Raw genomic sequence first — 18,824 nt, forward strand, 5'->3', positions numbered from 1 at the left:
CATGAAAAATAAGAAAAAATTAGCTTCAAAATAGTTGAGATATCCCAGAAGCTATTATTTCTTTTTTTTTTGAATTTTTAATAATAACATTTAATGTGGTAGATTTATTTTGGTTGCCAAGGATTTTTCTTTATATGGGAAGATGTTTTGCCCTCCACTTCATTCATAAAGCTCCTGTGAGAAATTCTAAGTCTTATGTAAATCCATATTCCTGGCAAAAGCTGATTGGTCCAAAAGTGGGAATAAGACTCAAGTGGAGTCAATAATAGCAGACCTCATTCACAGTGGCCAAAATTGATTGGTCCAAGGAAGACCTCTGACTCAATCTGAGTGAAAGGGTCCCTTCTCAAGATTCTTTGGACTTAAACCAAGAAAGTTTCTCTCTGATGAAAGGGCTATGACATGTTTAACTCTGGAGCTGTCGGTATCTGTGACTTCTGTAGAATGGGAAATTTTATTGAGACAGAAAAGAACAAGGTTTTCTTATACTAAATTTGGTGCTATTGTTACTAGACAGAAAACTAATAGCCACCACTGTTCTCTGAATACTTCCTTTTACTATTTTTGTGCATTTGATTTGGGGACCTAAGTAAATAAAAGCTATAAAGGGTAGTGTTCAAATTAATTCACACTATATAAGAATATTAGAAGGAAATAATACAAAGACATTAGATTGAAAACAACTCGATTCTTTTTTTTTTGTATGTATGTATGCAAGTATGTATGCATGCACTTATTTATTTATTTAATGCCATACAAAGAACATTTTCTGACAAGGACAAGCTCACAGGCCATTTGCCCTGGGCCAGTTGTGCCAAGGCGAGCTTGGGTGTTTCCAGGAATTGGAACCTCCTGCAGATTTTTTTTTTCTTTTTTTCATTTTTTTTATTACTTAAATGAATTTATCACATCTGTAGTTGTATAATGATCATAACAATCTAATTTCACAGGATTTCCATCCCACAGCCCAGGCACATCCCCCTACACCCGAAACTGTCTCCTCCGGAGACCATAAGTTTTTCAATGTCTGTGAGTCAGCATCTGTCCTGCAAAGAAGTTCGTCTTGTCCTTTTTTCAGATTCCACATGTCAGTGAAAGCATTTGATGTTGGTGTCTCATTGTATGGCTGACTTCACTTAGCATGATAGTTTCTAGGTCCATCCATGTTGCAAAAAATTCTGGTATTTCGTTTCTTTTAATGGCTGAGTAATATTCCATTGTGTATATGTACCACATAGAAGCTATTATTTCAATAGGTGAAATCCTTAATGTACTTTCTATTTTGAGTGTAATAGTGAAGTAGGAGGATTATTTACTGATTGAGTTAATTTTTGAAGGTGGAACCACTGAGAAGCATCTACACATTCAGTTTTCCCTTTCCTTATAAAATGAAGGACATTTATACTGGTATTATGAGCTTTGTGAACATGTGTCCAATGCTTTACAGTCTTTGATTAGGGAAATTCAAAACATCATTAGTCTAAACTTATCTATGAAACAAAAACAGACTCACAGACATAGAGAACAGACTTGTGGTTGCCAAGGGGGAGAGGGAAGGATTGGGAGTTTGGGATTAGCAGGTGCAAACTATTACATATAGAATGGACAAACAAAGTCCTACTGTATATCACAGGGAACTAGACTCACTATCCCGTGATAAATCGTAATGGAAAAGAACATAAAAAGAATTTATATCTATATACATAAATATATCTATCTGAATCACTTTGTTGTACAGCAGAAATTAACACAACATTTTGTTGTTGTTGTCTTTTTGCCTTTTCTAGGGCTGCACCTACAGCATATGGAGGTTCCCAGGCTAGGGGTCTAATCGGAGCCATAGCCACCGGCCTACGCCAGAGCCACAGCAACGCGGGATCCGAGCTGCGTCTGCAACCTACACCACAGCTCACAGCAGCACTGGATCCTGAACCCACTGAGCAAGGGCAGGGATCGAACCCTCAACCTCATGGTTCCTAGTCGGATTCGTTAACCACTGCGCCATGACGGGAACTCCCAACACAACATTCTAAAGCAACTATACATTAATTTAAAAACAATACATCGTTTGTCACTGGAGTAGAGTCTACGGCTGGTTGTACTGGTTAGGAGGAATGCCATGATGGTAAAACCAAGGCTTGCATTTAATTCCTAAATGATTTAATTAACTTTATTCTATATTCTGGGCCTTGACCAGTCCTTTGCCAGTCTATGCCCATAATTAAAGACATCAATGAATAAGGGTATGGACAGATGAGTTCCATTGCCACCGTGACAGCCTCAAGTCCTCCTGGTGACCAGGGAGCAATTTATTCCATTTAAAAAATAATGCATTATTGCAGTATGCACAGTATTTTACATAGCATCTTTAGCAGTTAAGAATATCTGTTAAGTAGATGTTGGAATTTCCTGGAAGCAAAATGTGATGCAAATATAACGAAAGCAATGAATTTGAGTGAAGCAAACCAGCTCTGACACCAGTCTTCTCTGTTTAGAAAGTTGAGATAGTAATAATAGCCACATTTATATGGTGCTTGCCATATACCTTGCACTTTGCATATATTGATAGGTTTTTCACATAGTAATAGGTCACTCTATGATGTTAAGTATTATTATCACCCCCTTTTCACAGGGTAGATAAATGAAGTGCACAGTTAGTAGATGGTTGAAATTAGGATTAACAGTCAGTTGGACACCAGCGTATATATTTTTAACCTCTCCTGATGTCATACCTAGAGTATAGGGTCACTGAAGCTTAAATGAACACAGCACAGAAGCTGTGGTTTCCAGGGTACAGGAGTCAGCAATCAGATGGTTTGGGTTTGAAGTCTGGGAGCTATTAAGAGGTACACATGGTGGGCACACATGTATCAATATTCCCAGGTCGGCAACACGGCTGTGGAAGTGTCTTCACCATGAAGAGTCACAGGACACTGAGTATCCTTGATAACTTAGGCTGGGACCTAGATTCATAGATTCAAGGTGTTGCCACATGGAGTAGAAGTGGGAAAAAGACACAGTAGATGGAATATTACCGAGAGACAAAGGGAAGAGGTGGATATTGCGAAGGTGGGTGGAGAAATGGATAGTGGGTTGTTTATATAACCCTTTATAGAGACATAGGCACAGTGGGGATTTAATACATATGGTGAAATACATAAGGTGTTTTATGAGACAGCTACAGCTGAATGAACTGTGGGGACGGCTCCGCAAATCACGACTGATGACATTTGTTTTTTTTTCTCCATGTCACCCAATTCTCTTTGTACATCTGACCTTGCTCCCCTCCTAACTGAACGACAGAATAAAGGAAACAGGTTAAAACAACATACGTGAATGCCTGTTTCAGCTTATCCCCGATGGAATCTGAAATCTTGTCCTTCTTGTGGAGTCTTTCCTGGAGGACAGGATGACTAAAGATAGGTCTTTCCACATAGTACCGCTGGGTTGCTGCAAGGAGTTCATTTTCTTCAGCATGATCCATAGTACTCTGAAATTATGCATCAACAGCAAAGACAAGCATTTCCTGAGTGTCACTAAGGGAGAAAATGAAAACTCTATTTCAGATGCCAGAATCCTGCTGCCAGATGTTCCTAAGCATCTCTTCCTGGAGACATTCTTGTAAGTTCTCCTGAGGACTTTTCCATCTTTGGAAACCCAGAGACTTAACTTGGCAATCGGGACATGGGAGGCACTAATAAGTGAAAGGAAATCAAAGTCAACAGAAAACATGTGACTTATTTCCTCCCAGGGCAATGAGTGGGTAATGTGGATACTCCTAACAAAGGGTCCTATTAAATTTGGTGACCAAATATTGCACGAGTTGGCTCTAGGTCAATATTAGGGGAACAGTGAATCAGGTCAACACTAACCATTTACATGTCAAAGAAACAGAAAGAAGGGCAAGATTAGTCCTTAAATTGGCCCCAAGTTTCTTGAAGGTACTTTAGCCCCCTTTCCAATTCTGTACTCACATTTGGTTACTCCTTAAATTATTCTACGGTTCACACCTGAGACTTATGTCTCCGTGGGGGAAGTTCCTGGTGACTTTTGTGATAGGCTACACAGGTTGAAAACATCAGTGCAATGTTATATCATTTTAAAGTTGACTCTGTTGGCAAATATATCTCTGTCTGTCTGCCTATCTACCTAGCTACATAATGAATCCTTCTCATATGAGTAAAATAAATGATTAAGGAATAAAAGTCTGATATGTTTGTGCACATAGAAATGTGTACAAGGATGTTCATTGCAGTTTTGACAGTGAAAAATTGCTAAAACCCAGATGTACCTGTATTCAATAAAAAATAAATTTCAGTATAGTCATAAATTGAACATTATGTAGTATCTTAAAAATATGAACTAAATCTATGTGTCATCATTAATAAATTTCAAAAATGTAATTTTCAATAAAATGCAAGGCACAGATGGATACTTCAAGGATGCAATTATTTAAATACAGTTTAATAATATACATTGTATACACACATGTATGTAGTGAGTGTATAAAAAGCATGCAGGACAATGATAAACACTAAGATCAGGAGGGTGTTACTGTCGGAAAGAAGGGGAATGAGATTTGGAAGAGACACAAGGGAGCTTTGCGCTATGTTTTAGTTTGTAAAAAATAATTGGCAGAAATAGAGCAAAATGTTGAGATTTGATTAAGCCCTGTGGTAAGTAAACTAGGGTTTGGCACATAACTCTTTGTCTGTGAATTTGAATGATGCACTTAATAATAAAAAATTATATGCCCCAAACCAACAACTGAAACCAGTTCCAACTGAAGGAAGTTAAAGGCAGAGAAGTCGGGGGTTAGCATGTCAACGATGAGGTGTCTGTGTGATGTTGGTGGGCTCTAGGGAATTGCTGATGCTGGTCAATACAATTCCCTTGGGGTGAAAACTTAAGTTTTCACCAAACTGAAATTACACTCAAACTGAAATCACGTTTGTGTGACCAACCAGAAACTATCACGCAAAATAAAGGCCTCTATACACGGAGGTTGAAAATTTAGAGTCTAGAATAAAAGGGAATTCCAGCAGCAAATGCAACCAAGTATCATTATGGATGAGATGGAAAGATAAGCCTGAAGAAAGAGGATTCCACAGAAGAATCTGGCCAATACAGATTGTAGGCCTTCAACTGTTTGAGAGTTAGCAAGGTGTTGGGAGACATGTTTCTACAATATTTTCTTAGCCTCTTTGCTTCTATTGTCTATGCTGAAAACTCCATCTTGTCCTGCTTTACTTTACCACATATTCCTGCTCGAAGAACAGTTGCAATGCTGGTAAATGACTTAAGCTTAAGAACAAAGACCTAAAGGCATAAGTTATTCATGTGGTCAGCTGAATGGGGACATAATGTGTTGGTCTAGGCACGCAGGACCTGTGCAGATTGGCACGCCATTTGCACAGCATGATATGTCCTCTTAAGAATAAGAGGAAGATGAGCCTCATGGCCCCAATGGGTTTATCAGGGGTTGGTAGCAGGATATGCATCAGCAAGGAGAACCGAGGTGCAAACCTAGGCACACAGGATTGCTGCAGATACTCATGCCATTTGCAGAAGCACAGTGAGGATTCTCTAGATGCTATGCATAGATAGCCAATGCCAAGCTTCCTCAAATGCTAATGACTGTTAAGTGCCTAAAGGTCAGAATAAAAGCTTAACCATCCACCAGCTATGTGACTTTTAAAATAATAAACAAACTCTTAAAATAATAATAATAAAAAACCCTGTATCTTTCACCTACAACCCCCTAAAGAACACAATAAAAGCAGTGTGGTTTCTTGAGGCAGCGCTCTTGGTCCCTAAGGCCTTGAGTCCCCTAGCTCCCACCTTTAATTAAGATAAACATCTCTGTGTCTTGTTTTATGCTAATTTTTTCTTAAGTTTCACAGCACCCATTCTTCAGTCCTCATCTGCTGAGCTGGTCTCAGTAGCAAGGCTGGTTGGCTTCTCATCTAACTTATTTATTATTCCAGGAGCTCATCATGATATCCAAGAATGACTGGGTTGAGACATGCGAATGGGTCTGACACACAGTAACACCACCTCCCCTGCCCCTTACTACCGAAACTTCATGTGGAAAGTAAAATAATGTCTTTTCTAGCAAAGGAAATCTTGGTTACTCCATTTTGCTCAGGTTTCTGCTGAAACGCCTTCCTGCGACACCCCCCCTCCTCTTTCCTTCTTCTCCCAGTAACAATTTGTTTCAGATTAGCCAACCGAGAAGAATGTGCGCCCTGACCTGACCGATGGGAAGGGGACAGGCCCATCACCTGCGTTAGGGATAAATAGGGAGGGTCTTTGCTTCTTTGCACACGCTTTTTGAGTACCTGCACCCTTCTGCAGAAGTAAAGAGCCTTGTCGAGATCTCCCCATGTTCATGTGTTTCATTTTCCAACAATGACAATCTGAGCCATCTCCCTAACAGATTTGGGGGCTCGTCCGGGATTTGGGGTCCACTGGAGTGCAGATTCTCAAGGAGGGGAGACACATCCCAGGGCCTGTAGCGGTGGCCCTAAATTGAGAAGTCTGAGTGCCTGTGAACTTCAAACCTGTGGAGGGTTCTCAACAACTCGGGAAATCACACAATGACCAGGCAACTTTTGTTAATGGACCAAGGCAGGAGAGACCCTTGGTGGTTGGGGAATGGGGGTCAGTAAGCTTCCAAGGGTCTCAAGTGAGACTTGAGGTTTTGGGTGAGACAGGCGATTTCAAGTGAAATTGTAAAATCAGAGCATGACCCTCAAAAGGTCTCGGGTTAGACCAGTAGTCTCAGGTGATACCAGGATCAGAACATGATCCTGGAAAATGAATGTCTCAGGTGAAACTGGTGATTTCGGGTGAAATGGGAGAATCAAAACACATTCCTGGGAAATGGGAAGTAAGTCTTCCCGACCTGTACCTCCACTTGGAGGATCAAATAGGGGAGGGGGCCAAATTCCTCCAGACCGTCCTCTGGGATTGATATTAAAGTATTGAGGCAATAATCCACGGACGAAGGACAAGAAGAAAGGAAGAATTATTAAATATTGTTTTATCTGAACACAGACACCTATTCTCGCCCCGTCCGTCTTTTGGCCAAAGTTCGGATCAGACAAGGATTGGGTCTGTCAGCTACTCGTTCAGTTTATCCAGCACAAGTCACTGGGGTTTCAGGAAGAAACTTGTGCTTTCTATTGGCAGCGGGGGACCAGAGGGCTGATGTCTCCTCAGAGCCCGGGATCAAAAGGGAAATGAGGAGGAAACCCAAGAACATTCTTGGACCTCCTCCCCTCCATGGGATCCCCTTGGCTTGCTGCCACCACCTTACCATCCCACAAATGGCGCTGGCCCCCTTCCAGCCACAGCCACCATTGCTGTCACTGCTGTCACTGCCGGGGAGAGCATGGGATGGGGAGGGGCGCAGAGCCCACCACCCAGGCGCAAGGACACTGCCTCTGCTCACAGAGTTAATGTGAAGGGGGCGCCAGAGCCTCGCGCTGGCGTAAGGGCACTGCTGCTGCTCTCAGAGTCAGAATGGGAGGGTTGGACCACAGGTACAAGTGTGCTGCCCTGGCACATGAGATCAAAACCCCCCACCTCAACAAAACCAAAGGCAGGGCCTTATTCCAGACTTAGGTGAGAGTTAAAACAATGTCAGGAGTTCCCGTCATGGCACAGTGGAAGCGGATTCCGTTCCTGGCCTCACTCAGTGGGTTAAGGATCCGGCATTGCCGTGAGCTGTGGTGTAGGCTGCAGATGTGGCTCAGATCCCATGTTGCTGTGGCTCTGATGTAGGCCGGCGGCTGCAGCTCCGACTGGACCCCTGGCCTGGGAACCTCCATGTGCCACGGGTGTGGCGCTCAAAGGACAAAATAATAAGTAAAAATAAATAAATTATATATATATATATAAAATAAAGGATTGGAAAGATAAACTACTAGAGAACTTACTAAGAGAGACATAAAAGGTATATGTATAAAATAAAGGATTGGAAAGATAAACTACTAGAGAACTTACTAAGAGAGACATAAAAGGTATATGTGAAAAGGAATGAGGAATGGAATTCTATTTTGTCAGGGGAAAAGAAGAGTAAGTCTGTTTCCTAGCTTTTTGTTTTAAATGGAAAATAGGGGACAGACTAGTGGATACAGAAAGTGCTAGCACGTTGCTGTGGCTCTGGCGTAGGCCGGTGGCTACAGCTCCGATTAGACCCCTAGCCTGGGAACCTCCATATGCTGCGGGAGCGGCCCAAAGAAATAGCAAAAAGACAAAAAAAAAAAGTGCTGGAAGTTTCATGGGAAGTAGATATTGAGAGAAGGGTTATACATTGTCAGAACTCAGTTTAAAATAAGTTCGAGTAAATTATTTTTACAATAAGCTGGTACAAAACTTGAACTTGGTTTTCCTTTTTAAGAAAACAGTTTCCTTGGAAGGCTATTTTGATAACAGATTATACAATGTTCTTTTAAATTATCTGCTGTATTTGCTTTTGAGATTTCTTGTAACTTTGGTTAAGAAAGAAGTATTATCCACAGCAATCTATGATTCTATCTGACCAAATTAAAAAAAATGATTTATTTATAAACACTATCAAATTCTAATAAAGTACTTTTAATTCAGCTAACTTTAAAATGCTTCAAGGGATCCTTGAGGCATTCAAAAAAAAAAAAGTTAAATTTACTAGAATTATCTGGAATGTTAAAATACATAGAGAGTATTATCAAATGAGTGATAAACCTCAAATTATATAGATGAATAGACATTTTTAATATAGATATTCTAGAACTTTTATAGTTTCTGAAATCTGGATATATACTGGTACCATGTTATAATTCTTTTTTTTTTCCTAGTTATTTCAAATTGTTATATGTCACAACAGTTATCAAGTTTCATTTTGTATTTGCATTGCACTCAGATTTAAAATGTGCCTTAAGTCTCTTCTCACTGTTAGTTAATGGCTTTACTCTGATACCTTTGCAAAAAATGTTTCCTATTCTAGAAGATCTATAGAAAGAACTTTTTTTTTTTTAAGAAATACAAGCTTCTGACCTCCAGACTTTAATAATGAGCTGAGTAAGAAATTAAAAAAGAAAATTCTAAAAGGGAAATTGATGATTTCATAAACAGTTAAACAAAAAGGATTGGTTACAATGGACTGTGTGAACTGGTGAACATGGTTATAATTTCATGGTTTCTATTTAAAATAATACTGCCTTGGAGTTCCCGTCATGGCTCAGTGGTTAACGAATCCAACTAGGAACCATGAGGTTGTGGGTTCGATCCCTGCCCATGCTCAGTGGGTTAACAATCCGGTGTTGCCGTGAGCTGTGGTGTAGGTCGCAGACGCGGCTCAGATCCAGCGTTGCTGTGGCTCTGGTGCAGGCCGGCAACTACAGCTCTGATTTGACCCCTAGCCTGGGAACCTCCATATGCCTCGGGAGAGGCCCAAGAAATGGCAAAAAATAATAATGATAATAATAATAATACTGCCTTTTAATCTGTGTTTTCTAGGTATAAAGAAATTCTCCCCAACAAACAATTTGGTAAATTATACATTTATGAGCAGAACTGAAACATTTCTCTCTTTGCTGATTTCTTCAGAGAATGGAAGCTCTCAGGTTCTCAGAAGCTTTATCAGATAATTAGGAAGGCCACTTTGTATATAGCCTGTAAAAACCTCAAGGTATCTGGGTTTTTAAAAGGGGAGGAATTCACCAAGATCTTTAAGATAAAAATCTTTAAGACAAACCCTTGGCATGACTTTCCTAGCCCTGAGGTGCCTTTTAAAAGCTTAGCCTAAGATTTCTCATAAAGTTCTAACAAAGCCAGTTAAAAAAAAAATCTATATGATCAATTTTATTCACATAAATCATCAGGTCAAGGTTGTTGACACCAGACTTAATTGGCAAATAAGTTAGTCTTGGTTTGGCTAATATTTGATAAAATTGAGAGAAATTTTAGAGAGAAAGAGATGTTTCAATGAAAACTTGCTAAATCTGTTAATCTCATTCTTCTAATTGTGGTCAATATCACTAAGACTTACTTCCTAGATAGTTTTTTGCTATTATATTATGCTGCTTCAAAGTTTAACTGAGCTTCTAAAAGAACATTCTGAGTTTTTTTCTCAAGTTTATCACAACAATCTATTTTTAGATAAAAATCAGATGCCCCCAAACCTGCAACAAAGGGACTAGGCATACCAAAAAGGACATAGTATAAAAGGACTATTTCCAAGCTTGTAGAGGAAGACCCTGGTACCTCACTATGCAGCCAGGAGGAGGTACAACAATTTAGGGATTTAAGAGAGGCACTGATGGGTACCCGTCTTCTGGCTCTACCATCCTTTTGAAAAACCTTTTCATTTATTTGTAAGCATCGGCCAGAGAACGACTCTAGGGGTCCTCACACAGAAACATGGGGGAAACCACCAGCTGGTGGCCTTCCTTTCCTGCCTCCTAGACCCTGTCGCCAGAGGATGGCTGAGTACATACAATTGGTAGCCGCCACTGCCCTATTAATTGAAGGAAACTGAAAACTCACCTTTGGAGGAAGGCTGACTGTGAGTATAAAAACAGGATATGGGACACAGACGCCTGGTTGAAAGGGATAGAATATTCTGTGGACACACTACACAAAGGCGGCTGTTATGCTTGTGCCACAGGGAGACCAGAGGCCCAAATGGTTCCTTTTCCTCTGGGATGGCCATCAGACCCACAGGGTCTTGAATGTGCGATGACCCTCTTCCAGGACAAAATGGCTGAAAATAATGAGTCCAGTCAGACTTTGTCACTGCTATTCTCTGAGGTCAAAAGTTCTGTGGGTCAGCCCCCAAAAACTGTTCAGCAGCCAAATGACTATGTCGACTTCTCCTCATGTCTAAAATGGCAAGAGGCAAAGGCGACTTTCTTAGGCAACCTGACCAGGTGCAGTGAAAACCGGTCCTACGTCACCCCCACAATAAATCCCAGTTCCAAGTGCCCCAGGCAGACGTCTGGTGGTCTTGTGGGAGTCCACTAATAGGCATCCATCCAGAAAATCAAAGTGACACCTGTACTTTGGTGCAATTGGCCATCCCTTTCGACCTGGCATTTAGGCCCCAATCTCAAATGAGGAAATCCTGAGGAAACGAGACATCACCCCCATCACCCCCTTTGACCCCCAGGTCTGTATTGACTCAATAGGTGTTCCAAACAAATTTAAGGCAAGAAATCATGTAGCTGTCAGGTTTGAATCTGCTCCCTTTTGGTGGTCAACCGTAAACAAAAATGTTAATCGGATAACCTGTATCTTTTGCAATCAACAAAGATTGATTAATTACATTAGAGATGCCATTAAAGAAATAGCTGAACAGCTAGGGCCAACTAGTCAAATGGCATGGGAAAAGAGACTTGCTTTAGACATGATGCTGGCAGAAAAGGGTGGAGTCTGTGTAGTGATGGGTATCCTCTGCTGTACATTCATTCCCAACAACAGCACCCCAGACGGCACCATCACCAAGGCCCTAGGTGGATTAACAACCTTAGCAGATGAGCTTTCAGAGAATTCTGGTATTAATGACCCCTTCACAGAACTTTTAGAAAATTGGTTTAGGAGTTCCCGTCGTGGCTCAGTGGTTAACGAATCCAACTAGGAACCATGAGGTTGAGGGTTCGGTCCCTGGCCTTGCTCAGTGGGTTAATGATCCGGCGTTGCCGTGAGCTGTGGTGTAGGCTGCAGACACGGCTTGGATCCAGCGTTGCTGTGGCTCTGGCGTAGGCCAGTGGCTACAGTTCCGATTCGACCCCTAGCCTGGGAACCTCCATATGCCGCCGGAGCGGCCCAAGAAATAGCAAAAAAAAAAAAAAAAAAAAAAAAAGAAAATTTGTTTGAAAAAAAATGGAAGGGACTAATAGCTTCAATCTTTACCCCTCAAACTGCTGTCGTTAGTGTCCGTGTCTTAGTTGCATGCTGTTATAATTCCTTGTGCCAGGGGACTCATTTAAAGATTAAAAGAAACTGCCCTAACGAAGCAACTGGGACCCCCCTCCCCACCAAGCCAATATACTCCTGATGGACACAATAGAACACGAGAGCCAAACCATGCTCAAAGAGTTTGAAGAAAAGAGCATTTGATAAAAAAATGAAAGGGGGGAATGGTGGAAAGTAACATAATGTCTTTTCTATCAAAGGAATTCTTGGTTACTCCATTTTGTTCAGGTTTCTGCTGAAACGCCTTCCTGCGACACCCCCCCACCCCTTTCCCTCTTCTCCTAGTAACAATTTGTTTCAAATTAGCCAACCGAGAAGAATGTGCACCCTGACCTGACCGATGGGAAGGGGACAGGCCCATCACCTGCGTTAGGGATAAGTAGGGAGGGTCTTTGCTTCTTTGCACACGCTTTTTGAGTACCCGCGCCCTTCTGCAGAAGTAAAGAGCCTGTCGAGATCTCCCCGTGTTCATGTATCTCACTTTCCAACAATGATGATCTGAGCCATCTCCCCAACAATCATGCAACAGCATCAGAGAACCATCTGCAATTCAGGCAAACTACCTTGCTGCTTTCAGCCTCTGTGCCTGTGGCCAGAGTTTCATTCACTCTGCTGGTAAGAAAGGCTATTTCTTTCCACACACTCTAACCACTGCATCTTTCAAAAGTCATGTTTTGTCTTTTGATTTTCTGAGTCCTCTTCACTTACAATCTCCCATGAAGTGGGTCTATACTCACTGCATCATATAATCTTCTATTTTCCCCCCACTATATAATTATTGGTCTCATCTTTGACACTAAATTCCTCGAAGCAATACCACACCCTGAATTTCCAGGATCCAGCTCAGTCCTTGCCTCACTGATGAACATGCACGCGATCTCTGGACTGGTGCGTCATGACTGGTGACAGTGTATGCCATGCTCCCTCCCTGTCACTTCATATTACATAACAGTAAGTCTGCTTTGACATGTTCATTTATTAGTTTGCTTTTCTGGACATCTCCTCCTTGGTCATCTTCTGTCCTATTTTAGAAAATAACTTCTTCCTTTACACAGCTGTGCCAAGAGAAAAGAGACCAGGTAGAACGGAGGAAGTTCTAATAAGAATTGCTGTTGCAGAGTTTCCGTCGTGGCTCAGTGGCTAACGAAACCGACTAGGAACCGTGAGGTTGTGGGTTCGATCCCTGGCTTTGTTCAGTGAGTTAAGGATCTGGCGTTGCCATGAGCTGTGCTGTGGGTTGCAGATGTGGCTTGGCTCAAGAAATGGCAAAAAGACAAAAAAAAAAAAAAAAAAAAAAAGAATCTCTGTTGCAAGAACAAGTTAACCACTGATTTTACTGTTACTCCCCATGAATCTGCCCCATGGTCAAGGGGACAAATGGTGAGGTCATGTCTAGGAATGCGTTTCATACAACGCCGTAGTGACCAAGCCTGCCCTCTCACCACGATGATCTGGGCAAGGTTTTTTAAAGGACTGGTGTCTGGCCTCACTCTGAACCTCCTGAATCAGGGTTCCCACAGGTGGGGCCCGGACACTGGACACTTACTCTGTGTGGGTGTGGACGTGCACCCCTGTACCCGAGGGTGGTGAACTTCTATGAAAATTTCAGAGCGACACAATGAGTAAGGGTGAAGACAGCAGAGGAAATAAAATATTTCTCAAATGTTTGACATCCTTATCTTCAGTCTCCAAAGGCCTTGGGCTACCCCCAACGGGAATTCCTCATCTACACCAATGACTCTGAAGGCTATTTATCTTCCTCTCATTTCTCCCCCTCCTAGAACTCAACATTCTTCCTACCTCCTGAAGCAGGGTGATTATACGTATGTTTTAAATTTCCCCAGGAAGAGTCAGATGATCAGCTAGGTAGGTATTTGTCATACTTAGAAATATTGGCTTTCAACTCTGCCTGAACCTGGAATCTCCTCAGGTACTTTTTAAAAATAGCAATACCTGGGTTCTACACCAGACATTATTATTATTAATGTTTTTCTTTTTAGGTTGTGGGGCATATAGAAGTTCCTGGGCTAGGGGTCAAATATGAAGCTGCAGCTGCCAGCCTATGCCACAGCCACAACAATGCCAGACCCTTAATCCACTGGGTGAGGCCAGGGATCAAACCTGAATCCTCATGGAGACAACGTCAGGCCCTTATCACACTGAGCCACAAGGGGAACTCCTACACCAGACCAATTAGAGCAGAGCCTCCCAGCAGAGCCTATGGGATGTGGGGCCCAGGCGTTTTTCAAAGAGCATCTTAAGATGATCCTAATAAGCAAGTAAAGTTAAGAACCAGTGGTTTACAATCTAAGAGAGACAGAGAAATCCACGTGAAAAAGACATAGGAAAATTACAAAGAAAATCTGAAAACAAAAGCCAATTATATAGAGACTTTTAGGAAATTAATAATCAATCAGTGACATGATTAAAGTCATGAGTTTTTTAAAGTAAACTATATAAAACATGTTATGCTATAATACAACATAACATAAAACATCCAATATGCTTACTGAAAAATATATGAATACGTTTTGAAGAGGAACGTGAAATATAAGGACATGATTGAGCAGTAAAAATTTTTCCTTTCATTTGCCATTTTCATTCAGGGCACTGGCTCTCAGCCCTGCCTGCACCCTGGAATCACCTGGCTCGACTGCCAAGGATTCTGATTGAATTGGTCTGGGAGGCAGGCAGGGATCAAGTTTAAAAAGCTCTTCAGGTGATTCTAAGGCATGGCCAAGGTTCAAAACCACTGACTTAGGGAATGGCAACATACACACCCACACCTACTTACCAACCAACCAACAAGAAGAAAACTGAAATAGGGTGTAAATAGTGTGGAATGCATTAAATTACTGTCTTTGATTATGTGTATCTTTGAAATATTTGATAAGAACTTACAGAAGAGAGTATTATCTAGCTTAGGTTTCTCCAGCAAACTCTTGTTTCCATTCTTAAATTCTCACAACAAAAGGTAGTTGTGTGAGAAAATAAATGCATGGACTTGGAGAACAGACTTGTGTTTGACAAGGGGGAGGGGAAGGGAGGGGGGGATGGATTGGGAGCCTGGGGTTAATAGATGCCAACTATTTCCTTTGGAATGGAGAAGCAATGAGATCCTGCTGTGTAGCACTGGGAACTATGTCTCATCACTTATGACAGAGCATGATAATGTGAGAAAAAAGAATGTATGGATGTATGTGTAATTGGGTCACCTTGCCGTACAGTAGAAAATTGACAGAACACTGTAAATCAGCTATAATGGAAAAAACAAAAATCATTATAAATTAAAAAAAAATCTAAAAAAAAAAGAACTGTCCATAAAACAAGGGTCATGGAGTTCCCATTGTGGTGTGGTGGAAACGAATCTAAGAACCATGAGGTTGCAGGTTTGATCCCTAGCCTTGCTCAGTGGGTTAAGGATCTGGCATTGCTGTGAGCTGTGGTGTAGGTCACAGAACAAATAGTTGGTTAATATAAGTATGTTTCAAATATTGCATGGGGCACAGCTATGTTAAAATTTTATTCTTTATCCCACTTTAACTGAGAATCATATTTTTCTTTACTAAATCTGGCAACCATAACTCTATGTCGGGAAGAGATAGAGAAAAGGAGAATCCCAAATACATTTGAGGTTTTGGGATGCTGGCTACAGACTATGTCCTCACTGAGCTACCTGTTTGGCAGTTCAGAGTGCTCTCAACTGGGAAAAGAGAGGACTGCTGGCACGAGTAAAGGAGAAGAGGATGTTATAACCAAAGGCTGTCCTTTAGGAAAACTTTTTATGTTCATCACAATGGTTAAATAATTAAAACCTTGAAGGCTCTCAATAACCACCTTATCAGAAGAAGAGAGACCAAGTTACCAGGGGACCAACACAGGAGATCAAATAACCAGACTCTTATCTGACAGATAATGAGCTTCCAGTGTGCTGACTGCAATTATAAGTCATCAAGAAGTAAAACCACCTAAACTCTCACCTGAGAAAAGTCATTTCTCACGTGGCCCAAAGGGACAAGTCTTCTGGCACATCCTCCAGTAAAAACACTACTGACAGCAAAGCAAATCCATCTAGGGGGTTCAAGCCCTGTTTTCCACAGCTATGAAAGAAGGGATTTAAAAATTGTTTAGGACGTGTCCCCTCTGTGGTGCAACGGGATTGGTGGCATCTCCGCAGTGCCAGGATGCAGGTTCAATCCCTGGCTTGGCACAGTGGATTAAGGATCTGGCATTGCCACAGCTGTGGTGTAGGTTGCAACTGTGGCTCAGATCTGATCCCTAGCCTTGGGCAGCCAAGAAAGAAAAAAAAAAAGTTCAGAATACATTTCACCACAGATTGCTAGATCTGAAAGTTAATCTTGGAAATCGTCCAATTTAACTCCCTCACTTTATGAGAAAATGGACTCATCTACACTCTTGATTTAGCCAAAAATATTCTCAAAATGCAAACCTTGTTTCCAATTCAAAGTAGTCATCAAATTTAAAAGGCATGGATATTTATAAATAAAAATTATATTTTAACTTATAGCAGCAGCCACTTTTTTTTTTTTGTCTTTTTTTGTTGTTGTTGTTGTTGTTGCTATTTCTTGGGCCACTCCCACGGCATATGGAGGTTCCCAGGCTAGGGGGTGAATCGGAGCTGCAGCCACCGGCCTACGCCAGAGCCACAGCAACGCGGGATCCGAGCCGCGTCTGCAACCTACACCACAGCTGACGGCAACGCCGGATTGTTAACCCACTGAGCAAGGGCAGGGACCGAACCCGCAACCTCATGGTTCCTAGTCGGATTCGTTAACCACTGCGCCACAACGGGAACTCCAGCAGCCACATTTTAAACTTCAATAAAAGTAAGAATTAGTTGCTTGCCAATAATTTAGAGTAACTATGGTTTTGTGGAAGATGCTCCACACTGGGGATCAGGGTCAAGGTCTGGCCCTAGTTCTGCATGTCAAGCATCTGAGCTGTTCTTTACAGTTATGATGGGGTCAAAAAGACCAGGAGTTCCTGTACTTCGAAGCATGTCAGAATCATATGCAGAGCTTAAAAAACAGATTTCCAAGTCCTCTAGAGATTCTGACTTAGTAATTCTGGAATCTGTATTTTTTTCAAATCTCATGGATTGTAGTTTAGAAAAAGATTATACCTAAGAGAATTGTTTTTGTTTTTGTTGTTTTTGTTTTCCACTTATGACATTACCAGCCTTTTCTTGAAAGCAATTTGAAAAAGATGCTTCCTCTTTTCTACACTTTTGGTACTTTTAGCAGAACCAAGATAAATTCTCTGCTTTTCCTTATTAACAATCATTGAAGTTTCTACACACTGCAGAAAGAGCCAAAGGTGCCTCCATCCATGCAAGCTGGCCCTGAATGTACATTATAAGCTCTGTGATTATTGTATTTTGGTGCTCTTTCCATTATGAGTGCAAAAGGTACTGATTCTTTTTTTTTAAATAGCTGCACAGAGTGCTGGTACATGGATGCTCTGTAATTTGCTTGGCTAGTCCTAGTAGCACTGCAGTGAGGTTTGAGGTAGGACTCATGGAACACTTAGAATAAGGCACTCAATATTTATTATTTATAATTACTTTTACCTTTAAATTTCACACTTCTTTCTTTTCACCTGCTCCATTTCTCCAGGCCTTGGATCTCCATTTATTAACACATTGAATATAATCTACTTAGTTCCTACTTACAGGCTTGGCTGAAACATGCAAGTTGGCTCTGCTCAGAGATTAATAAACTATGGTACATGCCCTCAGAAAACTTGTCAAGTAATATCTTTGTACCAACTTATACCCTTTTAAGGATTTCTTACAGATGGGTAGGGGTATATGAAAAAAAATGAAGCATGTAGGGAAACATAGGAAGTTTTGGGGATGGGAGCAAGAGATTGTTGGTGAGGAAATACATTTAGGAAATGAGACCAAGGGCCTTTGATACAGAATCATGTTATTTTCCCCTTTTTGTTGTAAGATATATGAGCACTGTGGAAATTTGCAAATGTTCCATTTTTCTCATGCATAAAAACATATTAAATGTATATTACAGATGCACATATTTGTAGATATATGTAATAATATTTTCATGGCTGAGATACTGCCTTTTTTTTTTTTTTTAATGCTTTTTAGGGCCACACCTGCAGTACGGAAGTTCCCAGGCGAGAGGTCTTATCAGAGCTACAGCTACACCACAGTCACAGCAATGCAAGATCCAAGTCACATCTGCGACCAACATCACAGCTCACGACAACGCTGTATCCTTAACCCACTGAGCAAGGCCAGGGATCGAATCCACATCCTCATGGATTCTAGATGGATTCCTTTCCACTGCGCCACAGCAGGAACTCTCTGAGATACTGTCTTAATAGTGTTGCATTAAAATTTTAACATTACATCATAAACATTTTGCTACATCAATAACTTCAGAAAGTACTGTTTAACCATTGCATAATATTTAGTAATATATACATACCAAGATTTAGTTAACCACCTTCCTTATTATTAGACACTTTGGCTATTTCTAATTTTCTGCTTTAATCACGAATGAGATTTTTTTCTGGTCTGTGTCAATTTGTGTAATGGTAATAAAATACAATTCACATTTAAACATCGCTAATGCTCATTTTAAGCACTAGGTAACTTACAACGTGAGTACATAACAACTACAAATACACTTAAAATATTATGAATGATAGATATTTGTGTGACCTTCTTATCTATACAAAATAATAGTTAAACGTAATTATCATAGATAACATTTATTGAGATGCAATTGAAGAATCACATCCATGTAAGGTAGGAATTAGCCAGCTAGAGTATCTGAGGTTCTGATGACGTAATACCAGCCAGGACTGGAATTTAGGTC

At 40.9% G+C, this 18,824-nt stretch overlaps 1 protein-coding gene across 16 annotated transcripts in view; it reads right to left on the reverse strand.

The window, feature by feature from the left end:
• The window catches only part of SLC26A5 (solute carrier family 26 member 5), a 77,552-nt gene that overhangs the window by 40,350 nt on the left and 18,378 nt on the right, over positions 1–18,824 (reverse strand). For 7 of the 16 annotated variants that reach the window (XM_084974087.1, XM_084974082.1, XM_084974083.1 and 4 more), the window contains one exon: positions 3,333–3,536. In XM_084974087.1, the coding sequence (XP_084830213.1) occupies positions 3,333–3,484 (152 nt within the window). In that variant the 5' untranslated portion in view covers positions 3,485–3,536. 16 annotated transcript variants of the gene reach the window in all.

The sequence above is a fragment of the Sus scrofa genome, chromosome 9 (assembly GCF_054392235.1).
Source record: "Sus scrofa isolate SSC_HxYL_T2T_F1_AM1 chromosome 9, Sscrofa_HxYL_maternal_Yorkshire_Landrace_v2.0, whole genome shotgun sequence".
Lineage (NCBI taxonomy): Eukaryota > Metazoa > Chordata > Mammalia > Artiodactyla > Suidae > Sus > Sus scrofa.